Source organism: Lissotriton helveticus, chromosome 12, assembly GCF_964261635.1.
Source record: "Lissotriton helveticus chromosome 12, aLisHel1.1, whole genome shotgun sequence".
In the NCBI taxonomy this organism is placed as follows: Eukaryota; Metazoa; Chordata; class Amphibia; order Caudata; family Salamandridae; genus Lissotriton; species Lissotriton helveticus.
Genome location: NC_136073.1, coordinates 646,598,819 through 646,615,716, shown reverse-complemented (window position 1 = coordinate 646,615,716; position 16,898 = coordinate 646,598,819). Strand labels below are relative to the sequence as shown.

The window sequence follows — 16,898 nt, the reverse complement described above, 5'->3', positions numbered from 1 at the left end:
GTCGTGCCTGATCTTCTTCAGCACTCTGGGCAGAAGTGGTATAGGCGGAAAGGCGTACAACAGACCGCAACTCCACTCGCGACGTAAAGCGTCCCTGAGCGAGTGCTGCCTTGGAAATTCTAACGCGCAGAACTGATGACATTGCGCTTTCTCTTCTGTGGCGAATAGATCTAACCAAGGCTCTCCCCACTGCTGAAAGAGGCCTTGCACCACGTCTGAGTTCAGACGCCATTCGTGATCCATCATGCACCGACGGCTGAGTTCGTCCGCCCTGGCGTTCAGGGAACCTGCCTGGTGTTGAACCACCAGGGTCACGCCCTGATGTTCCAGCCACTGCCAGAGGCACAGAGCCTCCTGGCATAATGTCCACGACCCCACCTCGCCCTGTTTGTTGCAGTACCACATGGCGGCGGTGTTGTCCGTGAACACCAGCACTACACTCCCCCGGACAGAGGGGAGGAATGCCTTCAGTGCAAGCCGGATCGCCCGCAGCTCCAGAAGGTTGATATGGAGCTGGGACTCCGCCGGAGCCAGAGGCCTCTGATCTCCGCCTCTCCGATATATGGCCTCCCCAGCCCTGGAGGGACGCGTCCATCACAACTACGTGCTCCGGTTGGGGTAGGGAGAGGGATCTGGCGCTGACCCAATCGTGGTCCGTGAGCCACCACTCCAACTGTCTTGCAGTGCCCTCCGAGATCAAGACATGGTCGGACAAGTTGCCCTGATGCTGGGCCCACTGAAACTTCAGGTCCCACTGCAGAGCCCGCATCCATCACCTGGCGTGATGCACCAGAAGGATGCAGGAGGCCATCAGCCCCAGAAGCCGCAGCGTCAACCTGACCGAGACTCGGGATAAAGGCTGAAAGATCATAATCAGAGCCTGAATATCCCGAACCCGCTGTTCGGGAGGATAAACCCGAAACGCGCAGAGTCTAGAACCACTCCAATGAAGAGGAGCTTCTGAGAGGGACACAGGTGCGACTTCGGCACATTGATGGAGAACCCCAACAGGTGCAGGAGGTCGGCCGTAGTCTGGAGGTGGCTGACGACTGTCTGGGGCGAGCCCGCCTTCAACAACCAGTCGTCAAGGTAGGGAAAGACTGAAACCCCTAACCTGCGCAGATGAGCTGCGACCACCGCCATCACTTTCGTGAACACCCGTGGGGCGCTGGTAAGGCCGAAGGGGAGCATGGTAAACTGAAAGTGATCATGGCCTACCGTGAACCGCTGGTAGCGCCGAAGGGCTGGCAGGACGGAGATGTGGAAATAAGCGTCCTGCAAGTCCAACGCTACCATCCAGTCTCCCGGGTCCAGGGCAGCTAAGACCTGAGCCAATTTCAGCATCTTGAACCTCTCTTTCCGGAGGAAGCCGTTGACGTTCCGCAGGTCTAAGATAGGGCGTAGGCCCCCTTTGCCCTTCTTGGGAACCAGAAAGTAGTGGGAGTAACAACCACACCCTACTTCTGGCCCAGGAACGCGCTCGATGGTCCCCTTGGCCAAGAGGGCCGCAACTTCCTCTCGCAGAAGATTCAAATGATCCCCCGACACGCGGTGGTACTGCGGTGGCATGGCTGGAGGGGTCGCCTTGAAGGGGAGGGAGTAGCCCCTTCGGACGATTTGCAACACCCATCTGTCCATGTGATGTTGCGCCAGTGGAGGAGGTGATGGCGAACCCTGCCCCCCATTGGCGTCACGTGGGCCTGAAAGCTCGGACTAGGAGGGCTTTGAGGCGGATGCTGCGGGGGTAGATGTGGACTGGCCTCGCCGTTGTCCCCGGGCACCGACACGGCGGTTACCACATCCGCCACCGCGCTGGATGTTAGTCTGTGGCCTGTGGCTGGCAGGGCGTGTGGGGGCGCCCCTTCCTTGGCCATGAAAGGGGCGAAAGGCAGCAGATTGCTGGCGCGAGGCCGACAGGCCCAAGTACTTGGAAGTAGCCCTGGAGTCCTTAAAGCGCTCAAGCGCACTGTCTGCCTTGTCGCCAAAGAGGCGACGGCCATCAAACGGCATGTCCATAAGGGTGTTTTGGACATCAGCCGAAAAGTTGGCGGACCTCAGCCAGGCGTGGCAAAGAATAGCCACCGTCGTTGCCATCGCTCTACCCAGCGAGTCCGTTGTATCCGGACATTGTGGCAGCACGACCGCGACCGCGTCCCACAGAGAGTGGGTATAACGGCCCAAGAGGCATGAGGTGTTAACGGACCGCAACCCCAAACTCAGTGAGGAGAACATCTTTTTGCCATACTGTTCGTACCTCTTGGATTCCCGATCGGGGGGAGCCGTCGGGAATGCGGTCTGGGAGTTAGAGGCCTGTATGACCAGGCTCTCGGGAGTGGGGTGGGAGGACAGGAAGCAAGGGTCGCCCGGAGCCGGGCGGTGGCGTCTGGCCACCTTCCTATCTACAGGGGGATCTGTAGCGGGCCTGGACCAGGTGCCCAAAAGAACATCAGACAAGGCCTCAATAAACGGCAACAGAGGCTCCGAAGAGCTTGCTTGCGGTTTAAGGACCTCAGTGAGGAGTTTAGTCCTCACTGACGCGACGGGGAGTTCAAGGGCTAAGGCCTTGGCCGCCCGCGTCAACACCACACTATAGGCAGCCCCCTCCTCCGTAGCCACGGTAGGAGGGGAGACAAAACTAGTGTCTGGCGAAGTGTCCAGACCACTGGTGTCCCCTAGCTCACCTGCCCAGTCCTGATAAAACTGGCACTCACGCGCCAGAGGGTTCTCAGACCCCTCCCAATCCGCCTCGCCACCCATCTCCTGGTACTCAGGGTAAAATGATGGGGCCGGATCACAGAAGAAAATATCTTCTCTCGGCGTCGAATGCGGCTTCGAGCGACGCCGCTCCGGCGACGGAACGGGACCGAGGGGGGGACTGGGGATGACCCTAGGGGCCGGCGCCGGCGAGGTCGTAAGGTCGACCGGCAACGACCCGGAACCGGACCCTATCTAGCGGGGCCCTGCGCCGTCGGCGACTTCGGTCCCGGTGCCGCAGGGCCCCGGGAACGAAGCACCCGGACCGCTTGGGCTCCCAGTCGGGGCCACTTGGCCCGAAGGCGCCGCGGAACCCGACGGAGGAGTGAGCGACCTCATGGCCATGAGAAAGGTGTCAATCTCCTCCAGCGTCACGTTCTGCCCAGGGACCGGTGGGTATGGAGCAGGCCGCGAGGCCCGCGGCTCCAGCGGAGCCGCGTGGGCAGTGTGCCCGAACCCCCGGATGCGTCGCGCGAGCGTCAGGGGGAGTCGTAAGAGCGATGTCGCTTCTTTGACTTCTTGTGCCTTCTACCTGAGGACTTGGAGCTCGAGGAGTGGTGTCGATCCTCCAAGCCGTGAAGACTCCGGCCAAGTGACCGGTCCCTCGACCTCGTTCCGGACCGGGACCTCGAACGGCGCGGGGCCGACTGCCGGAGCTCGAGGCGCTTGCGGGACCGCTCCCGCCTAGCCTTCGACGTCAAGGCCCGGCAGTCGGGGCACGACTTGTCATCGTGGTCGGGCCCCAGGCAATGAAGACACCGGCGATGGGGGTCGGTAACCGACATCAGTCGGTTGCAGTTGACGCAGGGCTTAAACCCGGGCATCTCTAACGGCTCCGTCGGAGTTGTTCGACTCGAAAAAATGATGAAAAATGAGCGAAAAGTTTAGTCAAAAATTGACTAAGGGTACCACTGTTGCCGGATCGGCGCTTGCTGGCGCGGAAAAAATAGGAACTGACGTCAGCGCGCGAGGGCGGCGTCTAAGTACTCCGTCGACGGACGCAGAGCCGCAGACGACGCCTACCGACGCGCAAGGGTACTGCTACGCAAAAGGTTCCGGATCCAGTCTGATGCCTGGGGATATTCTAAGGTAAGGAATCTAATACTAACCTGTTTCTTTCAGATGACAACTTTTACAAAACAATGATAACTTGGTGTGTCACCTTATTTGATTTTAAACTGCTTTGCCAAGATTGAGGTTGGCTTATAAATTGTGAGAACCAAACAAACAGAATAGGTCTTGAAATGTTTAATAGAACATAAACAGGCAGCACCACAGAAGGCAGGCAAGCTTCGAGTTAGGCACAGCATCAGATGGGCTAAAACAAGAGAGAGGCTAACCATTGAAACTATTGTTTTATGGAGGACTACCTTTAAGAGTGATGCCTTCATGGATGATGTAATGGTTGTAGGGCTCACAAACTGAAAGGAGGGTGCAGCATTGTTTGGGTATTGCACAGGAAACATCACCATCAATCGCACTCGGTGGTTGCCGCAGTGCACAGACACAGTGCAGCTCCGATTCAAGGCATCCATCTGACAAGGAAAGACAAAAAGAGTTCTATTGGACAAGGAGGATCAATGTTCATAGCATGCAAGAGTCAATGGTTGACACCAGCTTGTCTAGGTTCAGGAGACTACTCAAGTTATAGAGATCTTACAGATTCAGACCGCAGTCAGTCATAAAAAATCTTTAGCAATATAAATGTTTAAAGCCTCCACAAGAGTTAAAAAAATAATAGCCCAGCATCAAGTAGCCCTAACTACAGGGAAACAATATTTGCAATTGTTGGATTTGAGTGATACTTCAAGCTAAGATAGACATTTAATTTGGAATTGCAATAATTTTGCCCACAAACACCAGCTTACACAAACTTTGCTATAACAATACGGTTGTCATTTTCATTAAAATACACTAATGTTCTGAAATTCTTGTTTGTCATTTTAAGAAAATGCCCTTAATGCCATGGATCACAAAATCTTGGTTTCATATCTGGTACCGACCTGTGTTGGATTATATTATTTTTGAAATAACATATACCATCTGCATTGAGCCCACATTTGCGAGTGGAACCTATGAATATTAGCAGTGGTGACTCTTAACACTCAATCCTGTCACCTCCATAATTAAAACATACATGATTCCACTGGCCGAACTGCAACATGCATTGATATTATGCCTAAATAATCTAGATTCCTCATAATCAGCCATTCAACCGAATCTATAAAACTCTTTTGATTATTCAATGGTGGATGTCTGAGAATTTTATGAAACTGAAGCTAGACAAAACCGAATTGCTGTTTGTTCCCTTTTAGAATACCGGTCTATTAGTAGATTCATGGCTGGATGTGATAGAGAGCTGTTCAGTATCTGCAGGTTCCGTTTACAACCTTGGTGTCTATATCGACAGGAATCTGTCTTAAATAACCAGGTGAAGAATGTTTCAAAATCCTGAGTTTGGCAACTAAAGATGTTAAAAGTCCTTTTTCCTTTTCTAAACCATAAACATCATGTTACAGTGATAAATGTAATGATAGAATCAGAATTAGAATGTAGCAATGCCACCTATTCAGCCTATCCAAAAGAGCTTTTCCATTAGCCTTAAGTGGTACAAAATCCTGCAGCTCATCTCATCGCTAATTCTTTGAAGAGGACCCATGTAACCCCTATTCTACTTCATCTACTTTGGCTGAAAGTACAAAAACATGTAACGTTTAAATCTTTAGATCTCGTACTCTCAAACATGGTGACAGAACATTCTCAACTGCACATGCAAGGACCTGGAATTCTCTATAATCATCTCTTTACGCTGAGCCTAATCATGTTTAGTTTAGGAAACATCTAAAAACTGTTCTATTTTACCTACCTGCAATCCAGGTGATATTGTGACAAACAAAGGTAGTTCTTTCAACACGATGAGGTTTCTGCAGACACATGCTTTACAAACACCTCCTACAGACAACAGAACCTGCAGGTACAGTCCTCAAATATCAGCTTATATTTTCACCAAATGCTGACAAGTGGAGAGTTGTAATCACATTGTAATCACATGGATAAAATACCCTGCCCCAATATGTAAAGGCTGGGTCAGAGCTATGGAATTATGTACTGCCCAACCTGAAAAGCAAGCTATACTTCAACGAACCAAGTCCTGACCTGAAGATATGCGGGACACCTTATGGTCATATCTGTTGTCCCGGCTACCTAGCCCTACGAGAGAATCTCAGGAAGGACTAGTTCTAGATGTATGCTCCTGGTAACATACTTTCTGTGAGCTTTACTATAGGGATGTGTACGGTTCACATAACATAATTCTAGCAGATGTGACATGTTTCGGCTATGTGTCTACTCCTTTTAATGTTATGTCTTACATTTCTTTGCTGTATTGTTTTCCTAACTTTAATTTAAAAAAACAAAGAATTTCCATTGTATTCCAAAGATGAGACAAACTGTGCAAGACAAGTTATCTATTATGCCAAGGATGCCCACAATATTTCCCATCATCAATCTGCACAGAAAGCTACATCACCCCGGATTTTCCATTATCTGTCTGCATACAACGTTATATCACTAGTTTCCAGCCTAAATTGTCATTAAAAGAAGCCCAGCAAGAGGTCTCATTCCATCATACATCTACACAGGAAGTGACGTCACTGGATTTCACATGATCCACCTGCACAGGAAGTGACAACACTGCTCCCGACTCCCTGGTCCTACTTAATTGTGGCCACAGCGTGGAATTGCACAAAAGGAACACTGACAGAGCACCAAAGGCAAGCCCATTTGCGCCTGTCCGTGACCAGCGCCAGGGACCCTGGTTCTCCCCAGCACCAGGGACCCTAGTCCTATCAACGCTACTCCACTCCAACCCTCATGTCATCATCACTGGCTCCCACTCCCCACACTGCTTCCTCACTGCACCACACAACACAGAGGGAGTGTTCTCCTGTTCTTCCTTCAAGTTTTCATGCGGTTACCCACACCCAGCATCAACGTCATCCAACACCATACTCACTCACACAGTCCTGCAACCACCCATATAACACTCCGGATTCGCAAGCATATTCCTCAACACCCTCTCACTCACAAAACAAGCTACAGAAATCTTGGACTTGATGAACGACACTGCCCCAACATACTTCTCCTCATGATAACCTGGCTGAACCTCACTTTAGCACCTGACATCGCCACAGCAAACTCTACCTGGCTACAAGATCACCAGGCAACACAGACTTCACAAGTACAGAGGCGGAATCACCATCATCCACAAGAATGCCATCAGCTGCATGACCTCCATGGGTACGACACCCTCCAACATGGAAGACCTGTCACTTAAGCTCAGTTTCATAGCAAAGTTCACTCTAAGTGGCACTCTCATCTATGGACCGTGCACCAACACCATCACAGACTTTGTTGAACCATTCGTCCTTGATGCTAGCAATTACATCCTACTCCAAGACCTCAACTTCAACCTGGAAAATTACACCGAACCCAAATCAAAAGCACTTAGCAAAGACCGTGGAAGAATAGGCATTGCCCAAAGAGTAAAGAAACCTACCCATGTCTCCGGCCACCTCCCAGACCAGATTTTCACCAACTTCGACAACATCTGAGTGGACAAGCCAACACCATTCTCCAGAACAGACTACGCCTTTGTCAAGTCTAGGATCCCCATTGCAGCCAAAACCAGATGCACCAGACAAGCCTACTAAATTTAGAATGCAATAACATGGTGAGGGATGGAATGCTTGAATTCATCTCAGCCACTGGCTGCTTGGGCTAGCCCAATCCATTGTGTTCTTTGCCCACTATGCCACCTCAGTTTTGACTCAACCATATGCAAATTAGTCTTGACGTTGTCCCTCATGGGAACAGTTCAGTCCAAACTGCCAGGCAGGTCCTCCCTGAACAGGAACACAAGCAACCTAGGACCAGTTTCACCCTAGTTAGGGCTCTTCAGCCAGGTATAGCTTGGGCTCATCCTGGACCTTACAGCAACGTTTGACATGATCTCCCATCTCATCCTCATCCAGTGCCTACATAACATCAAAATCCAAGGACAAGCACTCTGATGGATCTGCTCCTTCCTTACTAGAAGAACCTAGTCTGTCAGCCTGGCCCCATACACGTTGGACGCCTGCAACCTAATCTGTGGAATTCTCAAATATCTTCCCTGAACCGGACGACCCCCCGGGCATACGTGACCCCCTCAATCCAGCATCATCCGCTCTCAAGAAATCAACTTCCTCTGATTCTTTCCTGCATGGACAAGATGGTCTATACCCGGATCAAGTTCAACAACTGCATAAATGAAATCACCCATTTGATAAAGACCAACTGCCTAAAGACCAAGACTAAAATCATGTTCTTCAGGAAGAGCACTTCACTGTGGGACTGGTCAACAGAGCTAGGACTGATACCCACCACTCACGACAATAACCCCAGGATTATCATTGACAGCAATCTCTACATGACCACCCAAGTCTATGTTGTGACCACTTTAAGCTTCCATACCCTAAAGATACTGATGAACACTTTCAAATGGCTACCAATCATTAATCCCCTTGGTAAACTGTCACACATGCCCTCATCACAAGTAAGCTGTACTACGGGAACACCCTCTAAACCGGGATCAACTAAAATCTTATCAGAAAACTGCAGACCATTCAGAACTTGGTGGCAAGAACCACTCTCAGCCTTCCACTCCACACTGACCTCACACCACACCTGAAGGAGCTCCACTGGCTCCAATAACAAAGAATAGCGGTGGGTCACAAGAACACAAAGACAGACTAACTAAGCAACTGACAAAAGGAAAACTAAAGCCAAAACATACTCCCCAATAGTATATGGTGACGTAACCAAGCTATGATCAACAGGGTACTTCATTCGTGTGGAAAAAAATAAATACCCATCAGTAGTCGACCGATACCGCCCTTTTCATCACATGGGATCCTTCACACCACGAAGGAAAGATGTTTTCACCAATGCTCGGAATGGAGCTCAGTGACATTTAAAAGTTTGTGTAGGCGGTAGGAGACAACTGTTAAGCAGTGCAAAAATAATGTGTGTAAAGGTGAAAAAGTGCTATTGGGACTAAAATTAGATAAACAGGAGGGGAAAATATTTTAATCAAGACCTCTCTGCTTCTAAGTCAATAAAAAAGAAGTGAGATTCTAGTAGTTTTAATTAATAGCTACTATTGAATTTTAAACTGGTCAACATGTTTCTGCAGATTTCAAGGACCCCAGTGGTATCAACTGCTTTCTTCAGGACAGGTAACGCTACTGCTTAAAAACAGAGTGCAAAATGTGTAAAAAATTATAATAATGGAAATTTATCACCTGGGTATTGTAAGTGAAACGTCATTCTCCCAGCAATTTTAGCAGGAGAGAAAAGCCCCACCTCACCTGGCTATGGCGCAGGTAGTTGAAGCACCGCTCTCACCGTCGGTACTCCGGGCGTCCATCTGGCCCTCCCCTTTTTGCGGGCGCAAACAGACGATTTTTGCGAAACGCACCGTTTGCACTCGCAAAAATGCTTGGTGCATGTGCCTGTTGGTCTTTTCACTGACAAAGTTAACCACTACCGTCCGCATCATTTGCCCTCTTCAACGGGGGATGCTGAACAGATCCCCATACCAATATCCATCAATCTCTCTTGTAAACGCTCTGACACTTTCATTACCGAGGTGCACTCTCTCTATAGAGTTCGCTCTTGCTGAGTCTCATTCTTCAACAAATCTCAGCTTCAATCCCCTTCAAACATGTTTCTTAGCTCTCCTCTCTACAGAACCACTCTCTCTCATGTTGCTAACTTCATTACTTGGCACACTGTAACAAACAACAGTCTATCCTATAAAACTAGACCTCTCAGTTGCGTCCGACACAGTTGAACACAACTCTGTTATTGACCATTTTCCTTCTTGACTTCACAGACTTAACACTCAGTTGGTTCTTAGCTAATCTCTTCAATCAACCTTTCACTATCCCTAGGCGATCAGTGCTCGTGTCATCAACCTCACTACCATTTTGTATCTCATAGGGCTGAAACCTTGCCCACGTGTAATTCTACCTCTAGACAATATCACTTTGTAGCAGTATTTCCTCATTTAGTTTCTCATATCACCTGCACATATGCACATACTGAAATTATCTTCCAATTCTTACCCCTGACTTACAATCTTGATTCTTCCAACTGCCTCAGAGACATTTGTCATTGGATGGCTCTCCGTTCTCTTGTGCTGAACTCTTCTAAGAGAGGCTTGATCTATTTAACTGTAAAACTGCACCTTCTTCTCTAACACAAATCATATTTCCCAACAGCAGATGTATCCTGTCCCCTTTGAATACAAACCTTGGTTCACCTTTCAACCCTACCACATGCCTGAATTCCTGCTTAACTACTGCTTCCAGCCACCAACTACTAAACGTCTTCAAATTCTGGCCAGACATGCCAGACCATGTTGTCAAAACAATGAACTATACTCTAGTTTTCTGTAAAGTGTAAGTACTGCAACAGTTTATTATCCCTATGCATTTTTTCTCCACACTGGACAAGGAAAAACATTTCACAAATTAGGACACTCACTAACCTCCTCTATGTACAAGCATCTGGATGGTTGGTTTTGTGCCAAAAAAGAAGATACTTAATAACCCTCCCTAGACTTCAATACTATATATGGACAGTTCCCTAACTACTCCAGCCTCCCCCCACCTGAAATCGTTTTGTGAATGAAAATCTTCTAGCCACATTCAAACCCCTGACTAAACCAAAGAGTTTCAGTCTCTTTACTTGCTTGGTGTGTCATCATTGGAACTAACTCACTTCCTTTTTGTGGTTCATTTCCTCTCTCTACACTTTTGAAATAGGTATAAAAAACATACTTTTTCAAACAAAAAAGAAATTTAGAGTAATCCCTCACCACAGTCCAGTTGTATCACTTTTTCGAACACCCTTCCCCTCGGATATGGTCGTTATGTAAATATCATCACCAATTTAGCTTTATAACAAATGTGAGAAAAAACATTAGAACTAGAAATAAAAAAACATTTCTCGTCATAAAAATTAAAGCCACACACAAGGTTTAAGAATATTATATCAAAATCAAATGCAATAGTGCCTAACATATTGAAACTGTTCCATTCATATATAGGACTCCGGTGCATTAAACTTGAAACAATTCATGTCACAGGGACAACAACCAGCGAACGTATAGGACTACTGACAATTTTTTTTTATTTGGAACAAGTCTTCCAAACTAACTCTAGACCCTCTACAACCGAAAAGGAACAACAATAACGATCAGCTGAATAGAACATCTAAACAAAGAGTGCCAACGTCTACTGGCAGATTTATAAAGTGCCAAAATACAAAATATACAGTTGTTCCTAATGGTTTGTATTACAACACCTGACCCAGTAGAGTAGTAGTTTCATTTTCTCATCGCCTCTCTTAGTGGCAGCACTCGCCTTGCAAACCTAGCATATATAGATCTCATAGAAGGTAAATAAATTTCAAAACTAGAGGTAAAGGTGAACATGACGGCTTTATTTACAGGCTGTGCACCCAGTACCAAACATCTTATTTAAAAATACAAACATATTTCTTGTAAATGGGTGGCAGATGTGTGGGTGACAACTGCATGCTGCCTAGTCATGGCAAAGTGAATTTTAGAGCCTGAAAGATGTCAACTGGTGCATTCTCTGTGTAAGGCTTTGTTGCATGGTACTTCATTTGAAAGATGTGACAAATTAGATATACTAAAGTGTTAGTTATGTAATAGCTACTACTATTCAAAGATGAGTCTTTAAAATACATACGGTAGGTCCTTGTTTGATTACTGTTGAAGTCTGAAATTTGGAAAAATACCATATTTGTGCTTTCAAACACTACAAACCCATGCCTGAAACTGTTCAGCTCGGAACTCATGTGGGTATAAGTCACAAGGGCATGTAATACTTTATTTTATTGTTAAAATAACATATAAAAAGAAAAAGTCTCTATACCTCAATGTTGACATTTCGAATTTGCACATTAATAAGGGAGAACTCCTGCTGAAGGGTCTGTGGTAGACCCAGTTGGTCTGACTTGCTTCCTGGCAGTAGTTTGGTCTCAGGAACATCTCTTAAGACTGAAGGGAAATGAAAAGAAAATAGATGTTTGACTTAAGAACTAGTTATCTTTTCTCACCACAAATGTAGTAATATCTCTAGGAAAATTAATTGCTATGAAAATGTTACTGGGAATAGGAGTCACAAAACACTTCCTACAGTAAGAATAAGTATCATTATTATAAAAAGAAAATAAACTTCTTGGGCATCACTACTTGAACAGCAGATGGAATCAAGGCATCAGGACTGAGATACAAGGATCACGGAAATTAAACTATGAGAAATAGCTCTGGTAAATGCTAAGAATGATTATAACTAATGAACTAAGACATTAATGCAGTGTGCATAAAGCTAGAGGCCCTTTCATAAAACGAACTTACAATTAATTTAACTGAGGGTAAGGAAGGTAAAACCGCTTTCTCAAGATGAATGACAGCATTTAGATATAGCACGTCTAAATATTTCATGTCAATGAAATTGCAAGACTGAATTTCTGATTGCAAAGCTAAATTTTTCCCAGACTAGACCTATTCCTCTCACATGTATCAATAGAATGCATAGCATCTCGATGTTCCACTTGTTATGAAATTAGATATTTCTATTATATTCGGACTCCTTGCAATATAATTGCTGCTTTTGCGCCTAAGTTCATGTCTGCTCTCTATCACATGTATACTGTGAGATTACCTACACCACTGCATTTCCGGTATGCTGAGCACGTGATTTATGCAATAAAAAAGAACTTTGAAAAACAAGTATTAACAGAGATATCACCTCAGTAAGATCTGTTTTCTAATAGAGCCAGTCAAGCATTCTTCAGACCAACCCACTTCTCATGATAGCCAGCAGAAGTGAAGTATTGTCGGCGATAACAAATTGCTAAAACAAGTACTTATTGACTACAAGCGTTGGTACATCAGTAGCTAGGAGTGGAACTGCTGGCAAGTGCTGTGAATGGAACAGACGTCCCAGTTCCTTCCACGTCAGCACCTAAAGCACATTCCAATGTAAAATTGAAAAAATGCTTTTACCATTACAGACCTGTTCTTAGTGTAAGACAATGAGTCTACGCCAAAATAGACCTGCAAAAAATATTACACAACAGTGTCTGTCCCAGACCTAATCTCCGTGACAACCAGCACTGCTTTTATCAGTGCAGAGCTGCTCCTTCTGAGGGCGAAAAGCAGTGTTATCCAAACATTGTCCATGTAACAACGAGCAGTGTCTTTATCACATCAGAGCTGCTACACATGGTAAAGTGTAGTACTTCTGCAAGATGATACGTGCTTCACACGTCAGTCATATGCATCTTTATTGAACACGTTACTTAGCTCTGATAACGCATTAAGAGTTGATAGATTGGATCTGGAAATTTATAAGCAGTGCCAGTAGGTAGCGTTGTACGGCTCGATGTCTGCACCGGAAGTGACTTGTGGTGCTTATGTAAGTGCCACCCCAGTGTGCTGATATCAGTTTCTTTTTGCAACTTTCAACACCAGAAGCGCAGAGCCACGAATAAAGATGATGCACTGGGCTTCAGAAGGGTAACCCTATACAGAAATCAGTTTGCAGGGAGGATTGGTATGGAATCTGAGGTTAGACAGAGTCTCTAACAGATGAGGCATTACCAATGGTAAGTAACCTAATCATCTTGTCAGACTTCTAGTCCTGCATGCCTTACCTTACAATAGAGGTCATAGCAATACCTCCCTGAAGGTGGGTCTACAAGCAGATTAGACCAATACTTCCCATAGGATCGAAGGGGCAAAATGCCCATCACAACAGACCGAACAGTCCAGACAGTAATGCTTGGTGAGCATGTGCAGTGATACCCATGTTTCTAACTGACAGATGTCCAGGACAGGGACTCCATGAATTAACAGTGGTCGCATACTTGGAGCTGGTGAAAGGAGCGTGTAAACTCTCAGAGGGTTGATGTTTGGGCAATGCATGGTAGACTCCTATCCATCGGGCTCCATCGACTGTTAGTACATGATGTGTTCGTCTGCTCTACCTGTAGTTCCCCTCTTATAGCATGGTGAACACCAGGTGGCCACAATGCAATGGGTGGCGATCGCGACACATGATCGTCTTTTATCTTATGTTTTATGAGAGGGATCTGTCATTCGCCCATGACTATTGTATGGATAGCAAGCCATGATCGGACATGTTGACTCTGAGCTGCTATATTGTTGTTTTTTCCTCCCCTTTTTAGGTTTCGTAACCTGGCGAGGGGCGAAGCCCCTCCCAGATCGAAATCTGTTGTTTTTAATAGTGAGGTTAGGACAGCCTCTGTTTCCAATTGGCTAGCTCCATAAATGGAGGCTAGCCATTGGGAGGCAGAGGCTGTCAATCGCGTTTTCTCTCGAAAACGTGATTCGGGGGCGTTTCTGGTGCTTTTTTTAAGCCCCGCCCCTTTGTCCCGGGCCGCGCTGCCATTGGCTGCCGGCCCGGGACACCCCCGTGACGTCATTCCAGGGCCGCGCTGTGATTGGCTGCCGGCCGGGACACCCCCGTGACGTCAGCCAATCACAGCGCGGCCCGGGACCTGACTTGTTGTGGGCAGTATCCCTTCTTTTGGTCAAAAAGTATCTTTCTCTTTTTAACTTTCTCCATCCAAAAACGTCAGCACTCCATTTAACTGTTCTGTCTCAAATGTATCGTTTTAGGTGACGCTAAAGGTTATTGTCGAGGGGGCGTGAACTGGCAGGCGCTGTACTGAAGTCCTCCCAGTAGTGTGTATGAAAAGGGCGTAACAGAGACGCTTAGAAATAAGGTCGGGGACAGCATAGGAGGCAGCGCGAGAAGGCGTAGGAAACAAACCCCAGCAGACAGCGGCCTGAGCGTAAGATGGAGGCGGGGCCGCTCCCTGCAGAGGGCGGAGCCGCGGGCGGGGCAGGCGCCGCTCCCAGCATGCTCTGCGCTGCCGGTTCCTCCTTCATCTCCTGACAGCAGCACAGGCCGGACATGGCGGGTTACAGCAAGTACCTGACTCCGCGGAACTACACCTTGGCCGGTGCCGCTGCCTTGGTGCTCTTCCTGCTGAACCAGCGGCGCAGGGCAGCCGCGGCCCTACGGTGAGAGCCGGGAGGAGGGGAGGGTGGCAGAAGCTTGGCACACAGGCTGCAGTGTAAGCGGTAACAGCACCTGCACACTGAGAGGCCAACGAGCAAGTGACGCCCCCTTTAGACATGAAAGACGCAGTTGTATGACAGGGGCTGCCCTTTAGAAGAGCCCTGGCAGATTGCTGACATCGAGCGAGACAGGCACTTGTCTTCCATCCCCTTTCAGCGCCTGCTACAGCCACAGATCCTCTCCGCACCAGACAAGTGTCAGAAACAGCCCCGTCCCTTGCTCCTACCTTCCCCAGACAGTACCAGGTTCAGCTCTTTGCCTCTGCCAGTGCCAGATCCTGCCCCTCGCGTTCCTATTACCTGATCGATCTACTTGCGAGCGCACAAACACGTTAATGCATTACAATGCTTCTTTATTTCTGCGACTGTAAGCACAAGTATTGACAAAGCTTAGTTGCTGACAAAATGTATTCGTGTGTTTTAACAATCATTTCAATGTTACCAACTGCAAAGAAAAAACAAATGCGGGCTAGAGCGTAGAAGGGATTCCCTGCTGTAAAATGCTCACAATATGCAATGACTAAGTGGTTCCATAATAATTTCAACCATATTCTAATGCACAAGCTTTACGACATCCTTCAAGGCCTGCTATGTGCCTGACAAAACAGCACCCAGAGTAATCCTACAAGCTGGCCATTTAAACGTGGAAGATTTAAAGAAAAAATCGGGGAATGTATTAGTCGCATTGCTTATATTGAATCAGAGGCAAAATCATTTTTTGTATTTAAAAATGAAGACTCTCCGTCTGAATCGGTTGTATATGCCTACATGTTACACCGTTCCAGATAGCACCTTATTACCAGGCCAGACCTTTGACACCGCATGACTCAGATCCCAACAGCCTCACACACTACCTGTCATTCCGTCTCTCCTAATCGTCGCTTATTATCTTGTTACACAACTGTGTCTTACTCACAGGTTGCTCTCGTATGTCCTCATCAGCAACATGTGCTGTTCTTGTGCAATGGATGGGTTTCTTGACCAATACGGTCAATAACTGTCAGCACACGGTGCTCATCGAGGAGCCTAACAGAACAAGTAAAAAAAAAAAAAGTTTGAAAATGCAACTCGCAGCCAACTTCCCTACATCTTTTATCTAGTACCATAACACGGACTAAAACAACGTTGTAATGTCATATGAGAAGCTCAAACACAATAAGCGTGTGAGCAGCCATCAAAAGCAAATGTTTAAAAAATGTGAATATTTTGGTTTTCGATCTCCTTACTTACACAAATAAGTGGCAGTTGTATACGGTGGCCGCCGAAACATGCCCCGAATACATGTGATTGTACCGAAGCACGCTGCTTATTGAATAACAAATCCATTGCAGGAAGAGTACAATTATTACAAATCGTACAGCAACAAAGTCTTAAGGCATCCATAAAGTTAACGGCACATATGTTAAGTCTGTTACTATGCCAGGTAGGCACAGGGAACAAAAAAAAACAAGCATTTACAATGCAACGGTTTCGCCTTTGGAAATGTTAAAGCTATTTGCAATGTATATGACAATGCCATTTATTTATCTGTTTTCAAAACCAACACATAAATACAAATGTTGTCATTTACAATGCCAATAGCTCAAACTTTTCCAAAGGCGAAACCGTTGCATTGTAAATGCTTGTTTTCCTTTGATTTCAGGTGGTCTCCCGTCGTTAGGAGGAACTCCCCTAGACGACTGTTAGTGGTATAGTATTCTTACTACTTCTTATGTAGATAGTTCCACTTCACATTTTGTTTCACGTATGGTCCTGAAGAATCGCCACTGATCTCTTATGACAAATACCAGGCGAGAAACATGTTGACCTCCAGGGAGTTGAATATATACTCTGTCGCATAGTTAACAGGATATAATATCCCTCCCTTAGTTTTTTTACTTTAGGCAGGGTACCCAAT

At 46.7% G+C, this 16,898-nt stretch overlaps 1 protein-coding gene across 1 annotated transcript in view; it reads right to left on the bottom strand.

Annotated features, from left to right (window-relative positions):
* The window catches only part of WDR59 (WD repeat domain 59), an 885,758-nt gene that overhangs the window by 535,358 nt on the left and 333,502 nt on the right, over positions 1–16,898 (bottom strand). Inside the window, exons 13-14 of the mRNA XM_078670030.1 lie at positions 11,763–11,887; positions 4,125–4,289 (exon numbers count right to left, since the gene is read on the bottom strand). Coding sequence (XP_078526156.1) covers positions 4,125–4,289; positions 11,763–11,887 — 290 coding nt within the window. The remainder of the gene's footprint in view (positions 1–4,124; positions 4,290–11,762; positions 11,888–16,898) is intronic.